Source organism: Lissotriton vulgaris, chromosome 4_1, assembly GCF_964263255.1.
Source record: "Lissotriton vulgaris chromosome 4_1, aLisVul1.2, whole genome shotgun sequence".
NCBI lineage: Eukaryota > Metazoa > Chordata > Amphibia > Caudata > Salamandridae > Lissotriton > Lissotriton vulgaris.
The window spans coordinates 3,640,304-3,656,816 of NC_141691.1; the positions used below are offsets into that span (position 1 = coordinate 3,640,304).

The 16,513-nt window shown below is 44.5% G+C and overlaps 1 protein-coding gene across 1 annotated transcript in view; it reads left to right on the plus strand.

Annotated features, from left to right (window-relative positions):
* The window catches only part of LOC147718188 (extracellular calcium-sensing receptor-like), a 164,014-nt gene that overhangs the window by 21,586 nt on the left and 125,915 nt on the right, over positions 1 to 16,513 (plus strand). The window contains exon 3 of the mRNA XM_086966632.1: positions 15,103 to 15,330. Within this exon, the coding sequence (XP_086822758.1) occupies positions 15,103 to 15,330 (228 nt within the window). The remainder of the gene's footprint in view (positions 1 to 15,102; positions 15,331 to 16,513) is intronic.

A 16,513-nucleotide genomic window follows, 5' to 3' on the forward strand; every position in this document is an offset into this window, starting at 1 on the left:
CAGACAGGCTTTAGACCAGGACAGGGGACTGACACCGCCTTGTTAGCCGTTGTCGAGGAAGCCAGAGGCATACTAGACGCAGGAGGATCAGTGGCAGTGATCCTCCTCGACCTGAGTGCCGCCTTCGACACGGTGGACCATGCAACCCTTGTCCAGCGCCTTGGCCTAATGGGAGTGGCCGACTCCGCCCTGGCCTGGATATCATCCTTTCTCAAAAACAGGTCCTTCCAAGTAGCGGACGGGTACTCCGTCTCCTCTGCTCAGCCTCTCGGGTGTGGTGTGCCTCAGGGATCTTCCCTGAGCCCCACACTCTTTAACGCTTATATGGCTCCCCTTGAGGATGTTGTAAAGCCGTATGGCATTAAATCAATAATGTATGCTGATGACACCCAGCTGATCGTCTCCCTTAACCAGGCGGACAATGCCCTGTCCAACCTGAGCAGCTGTCTAGAGGGGGTGCATCAATGGATGTGCGAATCAAGGCTAAAACTAAACGGGGAAAAATCGGAAATTCTCCTCTTAGGGACCTCCAACAAAATTCCAACTTCCCTTCCTTGGCCTCCATGCATGGGAACACCACCCATCCCCAAGTCCGAAGTCAAGAGCTTAGGGATTTGGCTTGATCAGGATCTAAGCTTCAAAACTCAGGCGAGAAAAACGGCGGGAACTTGCTTCGGCCTGATAAAGATGGCTCGGAAGATCTTACATTTACTGCCACTCCAGTCCAGGAAACTCTTGCTGCAGGGGCTCGTGAACTCCAGACTGGACTACGGAAACGTCCTGTATCTGGGAGCCCCAGCATCGGTGACCCATAGACTTCAATGCGCTCAGAACGCAGCGGCGAGAATCCTCACAGGAACTTCAACGAGGAACTCAGCTAAACCAGCTCTCAGAAGTCTGCACTGGCTGCCAGTAAAGGAGAGGGTCAATTTTAAGACCCTGTGCATCACCCACAGAATTCTGCACAATGAGGGCCCTCCCATACTCAGGACACTGGTGACTCAACAACAGTCGAGTCGCCATCTGAGGTCCAACTCTCTTTCCCTCGCCAATGTCCCCAGAATCAGGAAGGCCAGATCAGGCGGTCGCCTGTTCTCCTATAATGCTCCTAGATTGTGGAACGCCCTCCCCCTTTCCCTGAGGCAAGAACACAACTACCTCAGGTTTAGGAAACGCCTAAAAACTTTACTGTTCCCCTGAGTTCACCTCCTGATCCTTCCTTCCCTCAGTTCCGTAGTCTTTCTCAGCGCCGGGATGCCCCAGGGTAGCTGCGCGCTTAAGAAAACATAAAATCAAATCAAATCAAATCAAATCACATTGGTGTTTAATGGCATTAGAATGAACACCAATGTCAGAAATGATTTCTTTAGGAAAACATTCCCTCAAGAAAGATTTTCAAAAATTTGATAACATCAATCTTGTTTGGTTCTTCAACAAAAGTAATTTCCCAGCATTTACTATAGTAGTCAACCACCACAATGGCAAATTTAAATGTACATAATAAAATAGCAAAAGGGCCGATGAAATCAGTAGCAAGTTTTGACCATACAGTTTCAAGCAATTCTACAGGATGAAGTGGTACAGCTTGAGTTTTAAGACTTTTATCACTGATGGCACAAATAACACATGCACAAACACTAGCAATTATAGCCGAATCCATCCCAGGCCACCAATAGCTGTCTCTTATTTTCCTTTTGGCTATGGTCTGTCCTGAATGTCCTTCATGTCTATACAAGATATTCCTATTTTTCAAAGAAGTGGGTGGAATAAACGTATCCCCCCCTACCAACATACCATTTTCTTCCATTGACAATTCATCTGCCTCTTTAAAATAAGCTTGAAGATATTGAGGCAAAGCTTTTCGTTTAAGCCATCCATTCATTACATATTTTCTTACATTTTCCAAATCAACATCTTTTAAAGATTCAAAATTCCATTCCTGTTCAGTGAAAGTGGTGTCGTGACAAACATCAACACTAGCAATTAAAAACTCATCATTTTCATTGTAATTGTCAGGGTAATCAGTGAAACTTAAAGGTGAGTGAGACAAATAATCTGCACGAATATTCTTTCCACCTGGGATATGTTCAACATTGAAATTATACTGTAAAAGTTTCTAACTTAATCTTGCTATTCTCGGCGTGTGATCTCTGATAGTGAATCCACTCAAAATTCTTTCCAAGGATTTATGAACAGTCTTGAGAAAAATTTTTCTCCGCCAAAACAAACATTTAACTTGTTCAACTGCCCAACACCAACTCAGAAGCTCCTCCTCGATGACAGAAAATACTTTTTCATTTGATCTAAGCGACCTAGAAGCAAAACCAATAGTCACTTAGGGCCAGATGTAGGAAGCCTAATACCGGTCGGTAATGGCCGAAATAACCAAATTGCCTCTTTCTGTAATTTGGTTGCTTCTTTCTACACCGCTGTTGTTACTTTCAGCAATTCCCTTGCCTCTTCCTGTAGTTCTTTTCCTTCTTTCTGCACCCTTCCTGCCGCTTTCTGTACCTCTCTTGCATCTTTGTGCACCTCTCCTACCTCTTGCTGCATTCCTCTTGCATCTTTTTGCATCCCTGTTGCCTCTTTCATACCCTTCTTTGTTTAACTGTCTTGCTTCTTTCAACACCTATGTTACTTCTTTCTGCACTTTTCTTCCTTCCAACTCTCTTGCCTCTTTGTGCACCCCTCCTACATTTTTCTGCACACCTCTTTCCTGATTTTGCACCTCTGTTGGTTCTTTGTGCACTGCTCTTGCTTCTTTCTGCACCTTACTTGCCTCTTTCTGTCATTTTGTTGTTTCTTTCTACACCGCTGTTGCTTCTTTCAGCAATTCCCTTGCCTCTTCCTGCAGTTCTTTTCCTTCTTTCTGCACCCATCCTGCCTCTTTCTGTACCTCTCTTGCCTCTGTGTGTACCTCTCCTACCTCTTGCTACACTCCTCTTGCTTCTTTCTGCATACCTGTTGCCTCTTTCTACACCCTTCTTCGTGCAACTCTCTTGTCTCTTTCAGCACCTCTGTTACTTCTTTCTGCACTTCTCTTCCTTCCAACTCTCTTGCCTGTTTGTGAACCCCTCATACCTTTTTCTGCACACCTCCTGCCTCTTTTTGCCCCTTTGTTGGTTCTTTCTGCACTGCTCTTGCTTGTTTCTGAACCTTACTTGCCTCTTTAAGCAATTATGCTGCTTCTTCCCATACATCTGCTGCTTCTTTCAGCAATTCCCTTGCCTCTTCCTGCAGTTATTTTCCTTTTTTCTGTACACTTCCTGACTCTTTCTGTACATCTCTTGACTCTTTGTGCACCTCCCCTACCTCTTGCTGTACTACTCTTGCTTCTTTCTACACCTCTGTAGCCTCTTTCAGCAATTCCCTTGACTCTTTCTGCACTACTCTTGCTTGTTTCTGCACCTCTCTCTCTTCATTCTGCACCTCAGTTGCCTCTATTAGCACTTCACTTGCTTTTGTCTATACCTCTCAAGCCTTTTTCTAAACCTTTGTTGCTTCTTTCTGAACCTCTTCTGTCTCTTTCTGCACTCCTCTTCCCTCTCTGTGCAACTCTCTTGCCTCTTTCTATACCTCTCTTCCGTCTTTTTGCACAACCCTTGCCTCTTACTGGACCTCTGAAAACAAATGTGGGATCACATTGCTTCACCTCCCAGCAGGTTTGCTCCTAGGCATCATGGTAAATGCAGTTCGCCAAGTGTGTGTACTAGCAAAGTCTCTCAATTGTTTCACCAGGTAGGTGCAGATTAGTGCTGGCCATCTCTAGTCACATGTTTCTGGATTGTTATCCATCATCAGTAGAGATTAGGCAATTTGAATGTATGGGGATGCTGAGCAGGGTGCCAAAGTATTCTCGGGTCACAGTACCTCTCAAGGAGCGCAAGAGCCTCTAAACGAGCTTGTCAGATCAAATGGCTCGAGGGAGCCTTTTAAACAGGAAACACATGTGGGATCACACTGCTTCATCTCCCAGCAGGTTCGCCCCTAGGCATCATGGTAAATGCAGTTCGCCAAGTGTGTGTACTCGCAAAGTCTCTCGAGTGTTTCACCAGGTAGGTGCAGATTAGTTCTGGCCATCTCCACACACGTGTTTCTGGATTGTTATCTGTCATCAGTAGAGATTAGGCAATTCGAATGCATGGGGTTGCTGAGCAGGCTGCCAAAGTATTCTCGGGTCAAAGTACCTCTCCAGGCGCGCAGGTGCCTCTCCACGAAATCGTCAGCTCAAATGGCTCGAGGGAGCCTTTTAATCAGGAAACAAATGTGGGATCACACTGATTCACCTCCCAGCAGGTTCGCCCCTAGGCATCATGGTAAATGCAGTTCGCCAAGGGTGTGTACTTGCAAAGTCTCTCGAGTGTTTCAAGGTGCAGATCAGTGCTGGCCATCTCTAGACATGTGTTTCTGGATTGTTATCTGTCATCAGTAGAGATTAGGTAATTCGAATGCATTGGGATGCTGAGCAGGCTGCCAAAGTATTCTCGGGTTACAGTACCTCTCCAGGCGTGCAGGTGCCTCTCCACGATCTCGTCAGTTCAAATGGCTCGAGGGAGCCTTTTAAATAGGAAACAAATGTGGGATCAGCAAAACACACAAGTTGATGGACAGAGTGTTGCACAATGGCAAAGCATTCTCCCCCAGTCACAGATCTGGGTTTAATCCATTGTTATTTTGCTCACCAAGCCACCCCAGTTCAAAAATGGCCATATACAAATAAGCCATGACCCTGTGCCTCATGGGAACAGTCCAGCCCGAACTGCCAAGCCATGTCTTTCCTGCACCGGAATCAAGCATACTAGGACCGGTTTCTGGCTATCAGCCGTCTTCAGCCAGGATAGCTTGACTCCAGTGGCTTAGTGAGCAAGGGACCCACGTCTGGGCATACCCTTCCCACATAGGGTGAACAGCAAAACACACAAGTTGATGGACGGAATGTTGCACAATGGCAAAACATTCACCCCCAGTCTCAGATCTGGGTTTAATCCATCGTTATTTTGCTCACACCCCAGTTCAAAAATGGCCATATGCAAATCAGTCTTGGCCCTGTGCCTCATGGGAACAGTCCAGCCCAAACTGCCAAGCCATGTCTTTCCTGGACCGGAATAAAGCATCTTAGGACCAGTTTCAGCACCTCTCTTGCCTCTTTCGGTACCTCTGTTGCTTCTTTTAGCATTTCTGTTGCTTCTTTCTGCACCTCTGACTTAGAAGTAGTTTTAATCACCCTGCCTTATTATATACCAAGGTCTTACAGGGGAGGTCATGCCAATCACAGGGGTACCCCAACCTATATTGTACCTAGTGTATGTAGGTATTGTCACTGTAATCTAAGTGTCTTTCAGGATAGCACTTGCTCCTTGCCTGGAGTCAGTTACCACCAGTACCTGTCAGAAAAATGTTGTGGGCACTGGATGACCTTGCAACAAGGCCTCTTTCTGCACCTCTGTTGGTTCTTTGTGTATATCTCTTGCTTCTTTCTGCACCTTTCTCTGTTTTCTGGACTTCTGTTGCCTCGTTTTGCATTTATCTTGCTTTTTTTCTGAGCTTTTCTTCCTCTTTCTGTACATGTTCTACCATATTTAGACATTAACATTTAAAAAACCTTTGAAATTCACAGAAAAAAACATAGGTTTCAGGGGTGTTATAGTTAGGAATTAGCATTTAAAAAACCTTTGAAATTCATGGAAAAAACCATGGGGTTAACAGGCATTATACATAGTTTGGAATTATTGTGCCACCATATGACTTGATGGCATCCCTGTTCCTTGTGCACACCTTCGGGTGCTCGAAAATAAAGCTTCCACAATGTTTTTACTGTTGTCTTGTTTTTATTTTATTTTAGTTCATCATTATATTTCATGATGTGCTTTTCTTAGTAATCCTTATCGTTACATGTTATTTGTGCTTGAACATGGCTCCAATGCATTTCGGGATGTACCCTTCGTCGGGGAGCATCTGTAAATAACGGAGATATAGCTAGAGAACTCTGCGTGGTTATGACACGTCTTATTTATCCGATCGATTTCAGAAAGCGAAAAACATGTAAATAAAACATTCTCAGAAAAACTTGTGTTCTCTAGTGTTTACAGTGATTGTGCTCTGTTTTTTTTAAACTTAGTCTAGTGCTTGCCAATCATTATTATACAGCCGTGTGATAGTGAAGCGTTCGTAAACGGTAGTAAATAAATGGAACACTTTGTGCACTCATGTGTACCCGGTGTAATATTGGCACTGTTCGCATCTGTTAATGCAAAAAATAAATAAACATTGTTCGAGTGAACAGCTCTCTTATTTGATCTCTGACGTTCGAGGCGTCTACGATTTTCTCAGGGTTCGCAAGCGTTACTTACTGGTGATAAGGGTTGGGTTGGGGCTTCGGTTTCTCTCGAGTGCTTCTCTTCTCGGAAAATCCGGAAGTGAGTGGAACTATACTCGCGACGGTAAATATAGGAGATGAGGGAGGACTTTACTCGCAGCCATATTGGTGTGGTTAGTTAGGTAACGCCGAAAGTGGGGTGAAAATAAAGTAAAAAGAGTGAAAAAAACTAAATTAAACAAGCGTATTTGCAGACCATAGGGTGCATCACAAATTACTAATACAATTTCAGTGTGAACAATGTAAATAATTAAATTAGCAACACGTGTATGAAAAACAAGCAGATGGCCGCTTTCCTCGAGACGAACGGATCCCTCGACCCCTCACAGTCCGGCTTCCGAGCCAACCACAGCACCGAGACCGCCCTCATCGCCGCCACCGACGACATCCGAGCCCTGATGGACAATGGAGAAACAGCGGCCCTCATCCTCCTAGACCTCTCCGCGGCATTCGACACGGTCTGCCACCGCACCCTAGTACGGCGCCTCAGCAACGTCGGAATCCAGGACAAGGCGCTGGAGTGGATCACCTCCTTCCTCGACGGGAGAACACAGAGAGTCCGCCTACCACCGTACAAGTCAGAGGCCACCGAAGTCATCTGCGGCGTCCCCCAAGGATCATCTCTGAGCCCCACCCTCTTCAACGTCTACATGAGCCCCCTCGCGGCCATCGTACGCAAACACAACCTCAGCATAATCTCCTACGCCGACGACACCCAGCTGATCCTCTCCCTGACCAACGACCCCGCCGCCGCCAGAGCCAACCTGCACGAAGGGATGAAAGAGGTAGCCGAGTGGATGACGACCAGCCGCCTGAAACTGAACTCGGACAAGACGGAGGTCCTCATCCTGGGCTCCTCTCCCTCCGCCTGGGACGACTCCTGGTGGCCTCCCGCCCTGGGCACCGCACCCAAACCGACAGACCATGCACGCAACCTGGGCTTCATCCTGGACTCCTCCCTCTCCATGACCAGGCAAGTCAACAACGTCTCCTCGGCATGCTTCAACATCCTACGCATGCTACGGAAGATCTTCTGGTGGATCCCCACCGAGACCAGGAAGACCGTCACCCAGGCCCTCGTCACCAGCCGACTGGACTACGGCAACGCCCTCTACGCCGGGACCACCGCCAAGCTCCAGAAGAGACTCCAGCGGATCCAGAACGCCTCAGCCAGACTCATCCTCGACATCCCACGAACCAGCCACATCTCCGGACATCTGCGAGACCTTCACTGGCTCCCCGTCAACAAAAGAATCACCTTCCGCCTCCTCACCCACGCACACAAAGCCCTACACGACCAAGGCCCGAGCTACCTCAACAGCCGAGTCAACTTCTACGCTCCCAAACGCCACCTCCGATCAGCCAACCACGCCCTCGCCGCCGTCCCCCGCATCCGAAGAGCGACTACAGGAGGAAGGTCCTTCTCCCACCTGGCCGCCAAGACCTGGAACTCCCTCCCGACCGACCTGCGCCTGACCCAAGACCACCTCTCCTTCAGGAAGAAGCTGAAGACCTGGCTGTTCGAGCAGTAGCGGCACCCCCCCCCCCCCAGCGCCTTGAGACCCCACGGGTATGTAGCGCGCTTTATAAGTGTCACTGATTGATTGATTGATTGATTGAAAAATGAATGTGCAGTCAGCTGCATTCAAAGGAGTCTTTGTAGGCGACATGAACCACCCCTGAGAGGTGTTTTTTATAGGTAGCATGAAAATTCCAAACAATTGTTCATGCCCATGGGCTTCATGGACTGTAATTTAAAGATCCATGCCATTTCTCTTCTTAGTAGTTCCTTATTGTTGTCTTTACCCTCATGTTTTTCGACAATTTCCAGGATGAGAAACTTTAATTGTGAGACATTGTGTCTAAATTCTGTGAAGTGGGCAGCCACGTTGGATTTGTCATTCTTTGTTCTGATATTCAACTTGTGCTCGTTAATACGAGTCTTAATCTTCCTTTCTGTTTTGCCAATGTAAATTTTGCCACATGGGCATTTGATTAAGTAGATGACGTTCTGTGTGTCACATGTGGCCGTGACTCTCAATTTGATTTTATTGCCTCTCATTGGGTAGTTTATTGAGGTGCCTTTGATGATGCAATTACACTTTCCGCAGTTCCTTTGTATGTTGTTTTGATAGGTTCCTTTCTGTTGAGGATCTCTTTGATGTTGGCACTACGTGTGTGTGCAAAGATAGGGTAGTTAGTAAAGAGGTTTCCAAAGTCTTGCTCCGCTGTTAGAATAGGCCAATGTTTTAAAACAATTTTCTTGTAAGCTGTGCTGAGAGTAGAAAACTTAGATACCAGGACCATTCGGTCTTCTTGTCTTTTGTCGCTTTTCTTCAATAGTTTCTCTCTAGGGGTGGTTAGAGCTTTCTGCATAGCCTTCTTTATTATTCCGTCTGGGTAACCTCTTTCTTGAAATCTTTTTCCCATTTCATCCAATTGTACCCTCACTTGTGTTTCATCTGAAGTGATCCTTTTGACTCGTAACATTTGTGACGTTGGTAGGTGTTGTTTGAGAGAACCTTGGTGGAAACTAGTGTATAGGAGAGTATTATTCCTATCTGTAGGTTTACGAAAGAGATTGGTTTCAATGCCATTGTCAGTGATTGAGATTTTAACATCCAGAAAGGTGATGGTCTTTTTGTTTGTTTCCCTAGTAAATTGTATTCTTTCATTCGCTGAATTCAAGTTACTCAATGCCTGTATTAAAGTTTCTTACGAGTTCTTCCAGAAGATAAATACATCATCGATGTATCTAGCGTACATCTTAATGTTTTCCATCCATTCTGGTTTGTTGTAAATGTTTTCTTCTTCGAAGAATTTCATGTAGATTCTAAGCTAGATATACGCATGTTGGACGGACATGCCACCTGTATGTAGCACCCAAAAACAGTGATCAAAAAAACAGTGACAAATAAAGAAAGAATTGAATTCAAACCGGCTGTGCGCCCACCAACCCACATCTTGTAATTATACATAGTTTGACATTTCGTTCGTTCAAAACCAGAGAAATGTGTCTGTTATAGCTCACTCAGTAGCTTTGCAAATAGATCTGAAGTTTCGTAACTTGCTAGGTTGATGGTTAGGTTATTCAAGAAGGGCAAGAATGTGTGTGGAAATATGTCTTTTTCATAGAGGAGATAGTAGCTTTGAGAAGTAATGGTGTTGGCTAATGTACATGAATATTAACCAGTGGCGCTTGGATCGGTTCTTTGACATAAAATGGAGATCTGGTACAAGATACAATTTATTTGCTGGATTGCACATCAAATTGTTTGACTTTGTTTGAATTTTGGGTGATTCTTTCCAGTATGGTGAAACATGACAATTTTATAGTTTTATTAACATTTCTTGAACACTTGAATTTATTGGAATATAAATTACCATGTTATTGAAAGAGCGGGGAATATTGTGGTGTGACACTCAATTGGCACTGGATTGAATGTGCTGGAGGAGACATCGTAGTCATTTAGGACCTTCTTCTGAAAGTGCTTGTGTGTCATCATATCGTAGGCATGGTCATCATCTCACATGAATATTGAATTAATAAGTGCAATAATTTTGTTCATGATATTTAGGGCATGATATTTATGTCAGGCCATATTCTGATTACGATATATTGGTACAGCACTTCTCAAGGTAGTCTGCAATTTCAATATTGTTGTGTGGCACATCCATTGTGTACTGACTGGTATAGCTGTTTTTTTTATTTCTACATCTGGGGTCACCAGTGCAGGTTTTCACACCACTGAACAAGATAAAACTGGCATATTTAACTTTCCAGGAAGGCCTTCGTAAGTGGTGCACTAAATACTCCTGTGGCATAGAAGGTTAAGTGTTACCTGGTGACTAGAGGGCCTATCGTGCCAGTCACTAGACTGACAAGAAAAACATGGCTTCAGGCATACACAGAGAGCCTGAGTGGTGCACAACAAAGCAACCTTACTTTTACATTTTAAATAATCCACACACTAAGTAGGCCTCTTAGTCTACGGGATATAGTATTCAAAAGTGATTGTGTTAGAATTTCATCTTGAAATGTTTCTACAGTGACTGGCCACCAAATGCCATTTCAACTTTGTATGGTTATAGCTGTTCCTATGAAAAAACGGAAGTAAAATTAAAATACAATTGTTGCTACCTTTGGTTTGGTATACCGGGATAACATAAATGATTCATTTACATTTTTCACATTCAATATAAATTAATCGATGAAGCTAGATATTTCATAAATATACAGGAAAGTAACTTTTTACAAGTTAAATATTTCATGCCTGAAACTCTAGCTGATAATGCTGCTCCCAGAACAGGGATAATGGATTGGCATGGCCAGATGGCTTGGATGAGTAATGTAATCCAGGTTATCCCAAGTGGGGCAGTTAAAGAGGGTCCAGGAATATCACTTCCTTGAAAGAAATCTAGGATGTGGAGGGGAACCTGACTTTTATAGTTTAGTATAAGGGAATCCTGAAGCCGAGGTGTCTTTTGATCCAGGATACACTTTAGCCCTCCTGCTTTAGTCTCACTTGAGGAAGGAGCTCTCACCAGAACTCGTTTGGCATGTTGGATTGTAAGAGGACTGCTCATTACTCAGGTATGAAATAAATTCTCTCTAAGGGCTCAATGGATCTGCCATGTTGGATCGTACTGAGAGTAGTGCACGTAGGGATAGTTTGTGGTGAGGCAAACACTATGGGGCTTATTTACAAGGCCATTCACCAATTTTGTGTCACTTTTCCCATGTTAAAAATGGAGCAAAGTGGCACAAGGGCCTTGTAAATCTGCCCGTATGTGTTGTAAAAATCATAAGGTTTGCTATTGTTAACTTCTAACCATTGGTGAAGGAGTGTGAATAAGCTATCCCCACCCACAGGCAACTGAACTGAACAAAAGTAGCACCTCACCCTATTTGGACTAGCTAACTATTTTGTTTGGAGACCTTGTTGTGATTTCCCTGTGGGCCCATAGCCATTCCACCCTATGTTACCCTAACTGCACAAGTTTTAGGCTGTGTTTTCTTTGTGCACATTACAAAATATATTGGGTTTTTTTGTGCCACAGTGCTATTTTACAAGTAGGCTGCACACATCCTGTTATTCAGCGCTTCTGCTGGGATTCAGTCTGAACATTTCGTACAAGGTTAAACAACAAGGTGCCCTGTTCTTCGCTGTGGCCGGTCACCAACACTTAGACATAGTGAAGAGATCCAGCTGCTGTTTTTGAACAAGACAATTCTTATCACATAAGCCGCAACATGTCATTTTGAAAATAGAAAGGAACGATTCTTGCAGAGAATAGGTCATTAGATGAGAGAGCTGTGCCATGTAAGATGTAGAACAACTGTCTAGGAATTTCTGGTATGGGGTTTATTTAGAAGGTTTTATTTAGCGCTAGCTCCAGGTTATCAGAGCGCTTTACATCAGCAATGGAAGTACACATGGAAAACAATCATGGCAGTTGAATGAAACGGGCAATACAGGCGGTCAAACAAAAATAAAAATACAGGGAGTAATTTAAGAAACATAGTGAGTAGCAGCACATATAGGATAAAACAGAAAAGCAAGTTGCAGGAACCCGAATGTTATTGTAAATAGTAATTTTAACAGTATGCCAAGGAGGACTCATCAGGCATAATTGGTAGCGGGGGTGGTAAAGTGAGAGGGAGAGGGGAGAGGGTGGCGTCAAGAACAGGGGGGAGTGAGTGATAGGGGATGGTGGAGTAGCCTAAGGAGGGAGGAGGAGAGGTAGTCGGAAAGGAGATCCGGGATTTAGATTCCCCAAAATTTAGTAAGAAAATGAATTTTAAGGTCTTTTTTTAATCTGGAATAGGAGGGGTTACTTCGAAGGTCTTTGGGGAGGGCATTCCAAATGGTTGGGGCTTTGCCAGAGAAGGAGCGGGATTTCGAGGCAGTTTTTTTTAGTGGAGGGGTATGAGAAGAAGAGTGGTGCTGCTTCTCATTGTTCAGGCTCTGCCAGTTTTTTTAAGTTTAGTTGTGAGGTAGGATGGGGTCTTCTAGTAAAGGGCTTTGTGAGTATTACAGGCAATTTCATAGGAGGATCTACCTTCAATGGGGAGCCACTTGAGGGATATGAGGGCTGGGGAGAGGAGGTCAAAACGTTTACAGTTTGTTGTTAGTCTGACGGCGACGAGGTTGACCACAGATTTGATAGGGGCCAGGTGGATTTTGGGGGTGCCAGAGAGAAGGGCATTACCATAGTCGATTTTGGATATCTCCAATATACCACTGTGCAGGTAGGCTGAGGCAGATTTGTCAGTCGCTATGACACAGCTTTTCATTGTGTCAAGTTTATTGATTATGCTAATCCCACTGCTAACATGTATATGTTTTCTGATTGCATCACAGTTGCTTCGTGATACAGCACAATAGTTTCAATAAATAGTATAAGCTTCCTTTGTCTCTTTTCTGTTTATTGTGGACATGCATGAGTTAGAGAAGGTGACGATCCACATCCACATTCCCTGAAAGGGTTTACAGTGTTGTATTCTGCGGTTACTTGTTACTCTGGGAAGGTTAAAAGGGCACATAAGGCACTATGAGCTAGTTTTGATTTGGGCCCATAGGTACAGATGTGGTATGGTGATTCAGTCCTCACATACTGATGTTATGTGGTCCCAGGCATAGCTCTGTTTCTAAATAGAATCCCTGCAGCAGCCTAAAGGGCTGGACCTGCTCCTACTCGTACCCTGGATTCCAAAGGTTAGGTGTCTGACCTCTTGTTTGATCACAAGACATTAAAGCTGCAATAAGCATGTTTCTGGAGTCACAAACCAACCAGCTACAGCTGGGCCTGGACTAGACGTTGCAGGTAGCCTGAGGTTGCATCTGTCCTGACCCCTAAATGTTGTCCCAGAGCTCCTGGGAATCATAAAAGGGACCAAGATGAACTGTACAAGAGAATCTCAAAATGTGGAACTCAGAAATTAATTCAACTTCTAAGACCTCTATATCATCAGCGAGATCACAAGACAAATGTAACACATTTTGAGAGGACTTTATCAAATATAATTTCAGTCTTATCTTGTTGCCCTGCTGCTGTATCTTGCTCCAAAAAGGAGACTAAGAGGCAGATTTACTAGAGCCTCATGGAGCACAATTCAGCAGCTGCAGATGGTGAACTATGCTGCATGACAAGGAGAGAGCAGGTGAGCGCCAAATTTACGGAAAATGCCACTCTCCTCCTCTATCCCGTTAAACAGCAATGACAACGCGGGGTTTACCCCGCACTGCCATTACAACGCAGAAAATACAACGAAAGTCGTTACAACGCCTTTCGCTGGAGGGCGCTCTTGGATAGGGAATTGTTTAATTTTCTATCCAACTCCTTCCCTACTGTCAACGTGGGCTGGAGTTGGAATGGAAAATTAAACTATTCCACTATCCAGCGCCCTCCAGCGGAAGTCATTGTAACGACTTTCTTTGTAATTCCTGCTTTGGAATGGCACGCGTGGGAATACCGCGCGTTGTCATGTCTTACAACCCATATCCCGACAGTTGGTGCATAAATATGCTGCCATTCACCACAGGCACATCTTTGCACCATAGTGCAAGTGAGACTAACTTGAAATCTTTGCCCACTTTTAAGTGTGCTGCACAGTTCAGCAAACATACAAAGTCAGAAAAGAAATGAGAAATGAATGCATTTCTCTTTCTTGGCGCCTATTTGAAGCGGTAAACCCTGTCTACTTTTTTAAGAAAGTAGGGCTTGGTGTCAGAAACGTTGGTGGTGGCATGGTAAGCCCCCTTGGCACTAAGTAATGCAAAGCATGGCTATGCACTGCTTTGCCCAACGTTTGAGTAATTAGTAAAACATGTGTAAAAATTGGTTTAGCTTCAATTTGCATCTCTTTTGGGGTGCAAGCCCAATGCTAAAGCTTTGTAAATATACCCCTAAGTACAAAAGCTTAAATCATGAGCACGCTTGAGTATCCATCCGATGAGAGGACTTTATTGTCTGCATATATAATATTCCCCCTGCACCTAGTTTGTAATGAGTGAAACCGTGTGTTTGACATGACAGGAGTTGGGGATTTATATCTTGGTTTGGACTCATTTCCTTCTCAACATTTTCATACACTTACCAATTAGTATCAGATTGTAAATCCTTCTTCCTGAAAACATGCAGATGTTATATATTGATCCAGACTACATGTGCATGCTTCCCATCCTACCTCTTCAATGCCTGCTTCTGGGTGGACAAGGACATCTGTCGAGCATGTGGGTGGGCACAGTGGCGTAGAGATGGGCTGGGTTCTGTTGGCAGCTCCAGCATTGCTAAGCATGCATTCCTCTGTCCTTTATATTGAATCCAGCTGTGGAAACCAAAGAACATGAGAATGACATTATGATGATTCCTGATCAGTCATCAAGGACATTTATGCCAAATGTGGTCCCCAAGCAGTGATTCCTCTAGTGACGTTCCACCACAAATTGCAGCCAGGGATGATGTTAGCATCAAAGTCACTGAGCACTGTGTATTGTGGTAATGGTCTTGTCAAGCCGCTGTGGAAATAAATAAATTGGGCATTAACATATGGTATGTGCCTGGCGTTTTAGCAAAAATCCAAAGCATACTTTGTTTAATTGAAAACAAACTAACCTTTACATTAACTGCAGAGTTAATTTCAATTATGAAGAAGATTCTCCTGGTACAGGTTCTGAGTACATATGACATGTTTCACTCTGTCCTGTGACTTGTGATTCCAGATGTTACACTATGTGAGGAATGTGCGCTTCACCACTGGCACTGGAGAGGAAATCTTCTTTGATCAGAATGGAGACGTGCCCCCTGTGTTTGACTTTTTGAACCTCCAGATCTCACTGAATGATACAGTACAACTGGTGAAAGTGGGGACTTATGACTCCAGTGTCCCTGAAGGGAAGCAGGTCCGGATGGAGAGTGGTGCCATGATGTGGAACACTGGAAAGAGCCAGGTGAGGGTGGGGATCGATGGCCTAGTGCTGTCACCTTACATAAGGATTAGATTATTAGAAATAAAGTTGATGTACCTAAAGATAACAAGCTGCCTAGAAGTAAATGTAAAAGATTTTGCTGAAGATTGACAAGACATAAAAAAATATTAATCATAATTCAGTATCATCATTTTTTTTTAACTTTTTTTATTGGTTTTTGTAGTTGAACACCGGGTAACATATATATGCATACAATCATTATAAGTAGACTTGGGGACATGGATGGTACAGCTCAAAAAACAAGGAGGCATCAGTATGCATGGTTGTCAATAATGTTCCTTGGATTGAGTGTTACTGCAGCTCCTGTTGCCTGGTGACTTGGGACAAATAAGAAGTGGCTGTTGCTGCTGGTGTTATTAGCACCCATGTCTGCGTGTGGTATTCTAGGGGTAGGAGAGGAAGGGCTGGAAGTGAGGGGAAGGGAGGGGAGAGGGCGGGGGAGAGCAGCGAAGTCAGAGTATGAACATTTCAAACCTTTGCCTATCTGAATTCTCTGTCGCTCCCCAGCCTTACCATTCCAGCCACAGCTTCAATCAGTGGTGAAATACACCTTACCATACAAATGTTGTGTTTCCTGGGTGTGCAAGTGCGGTCCTAGAAGGGAGAGCAGGCCAGCTATCTATCTGCTGAGCCTTGTGTGTGTACCTGCTATCCTTCACAGCATGTCACCACTAGTGTTTCGTCGGTGCCCGCAGTGTGTGCCTGGGGGCTCCTCATCCATTTGCCAGATGTTGCAGAGGTCCTGGAGGACTGCATCCCATGCGGCCCTCATCAGGAGTTCATTGAGCCCCGAGATATCCTTGCGGTACATAGCAACACTTTCTGCCTGCGCCAAGTTTGTCAACGAGTGGAACCACTCCATCACGGGTGGAGGCTCCGAACGCTTCCAATGTCTGGTAATCAAGCGTTTAACTACAAGTAATCCCAGGTCTTGAACCTTGACATTAACTTGTATTTTTTCGGACCTGTAATAGAGACCCAGGAGGTACACCTCCAAGGTATAAATCTCTGTTCACACAGTGCAGCCCGTCAGGTAAGTGACAACAGCAAGCCAGTAAGTAGTGAGAGCAGTACAGTTCCATAACATATGAATTAGATCCGTATCCTCCAGATTGCACCTAGGGCAGTGGACATGAGTGTTTGT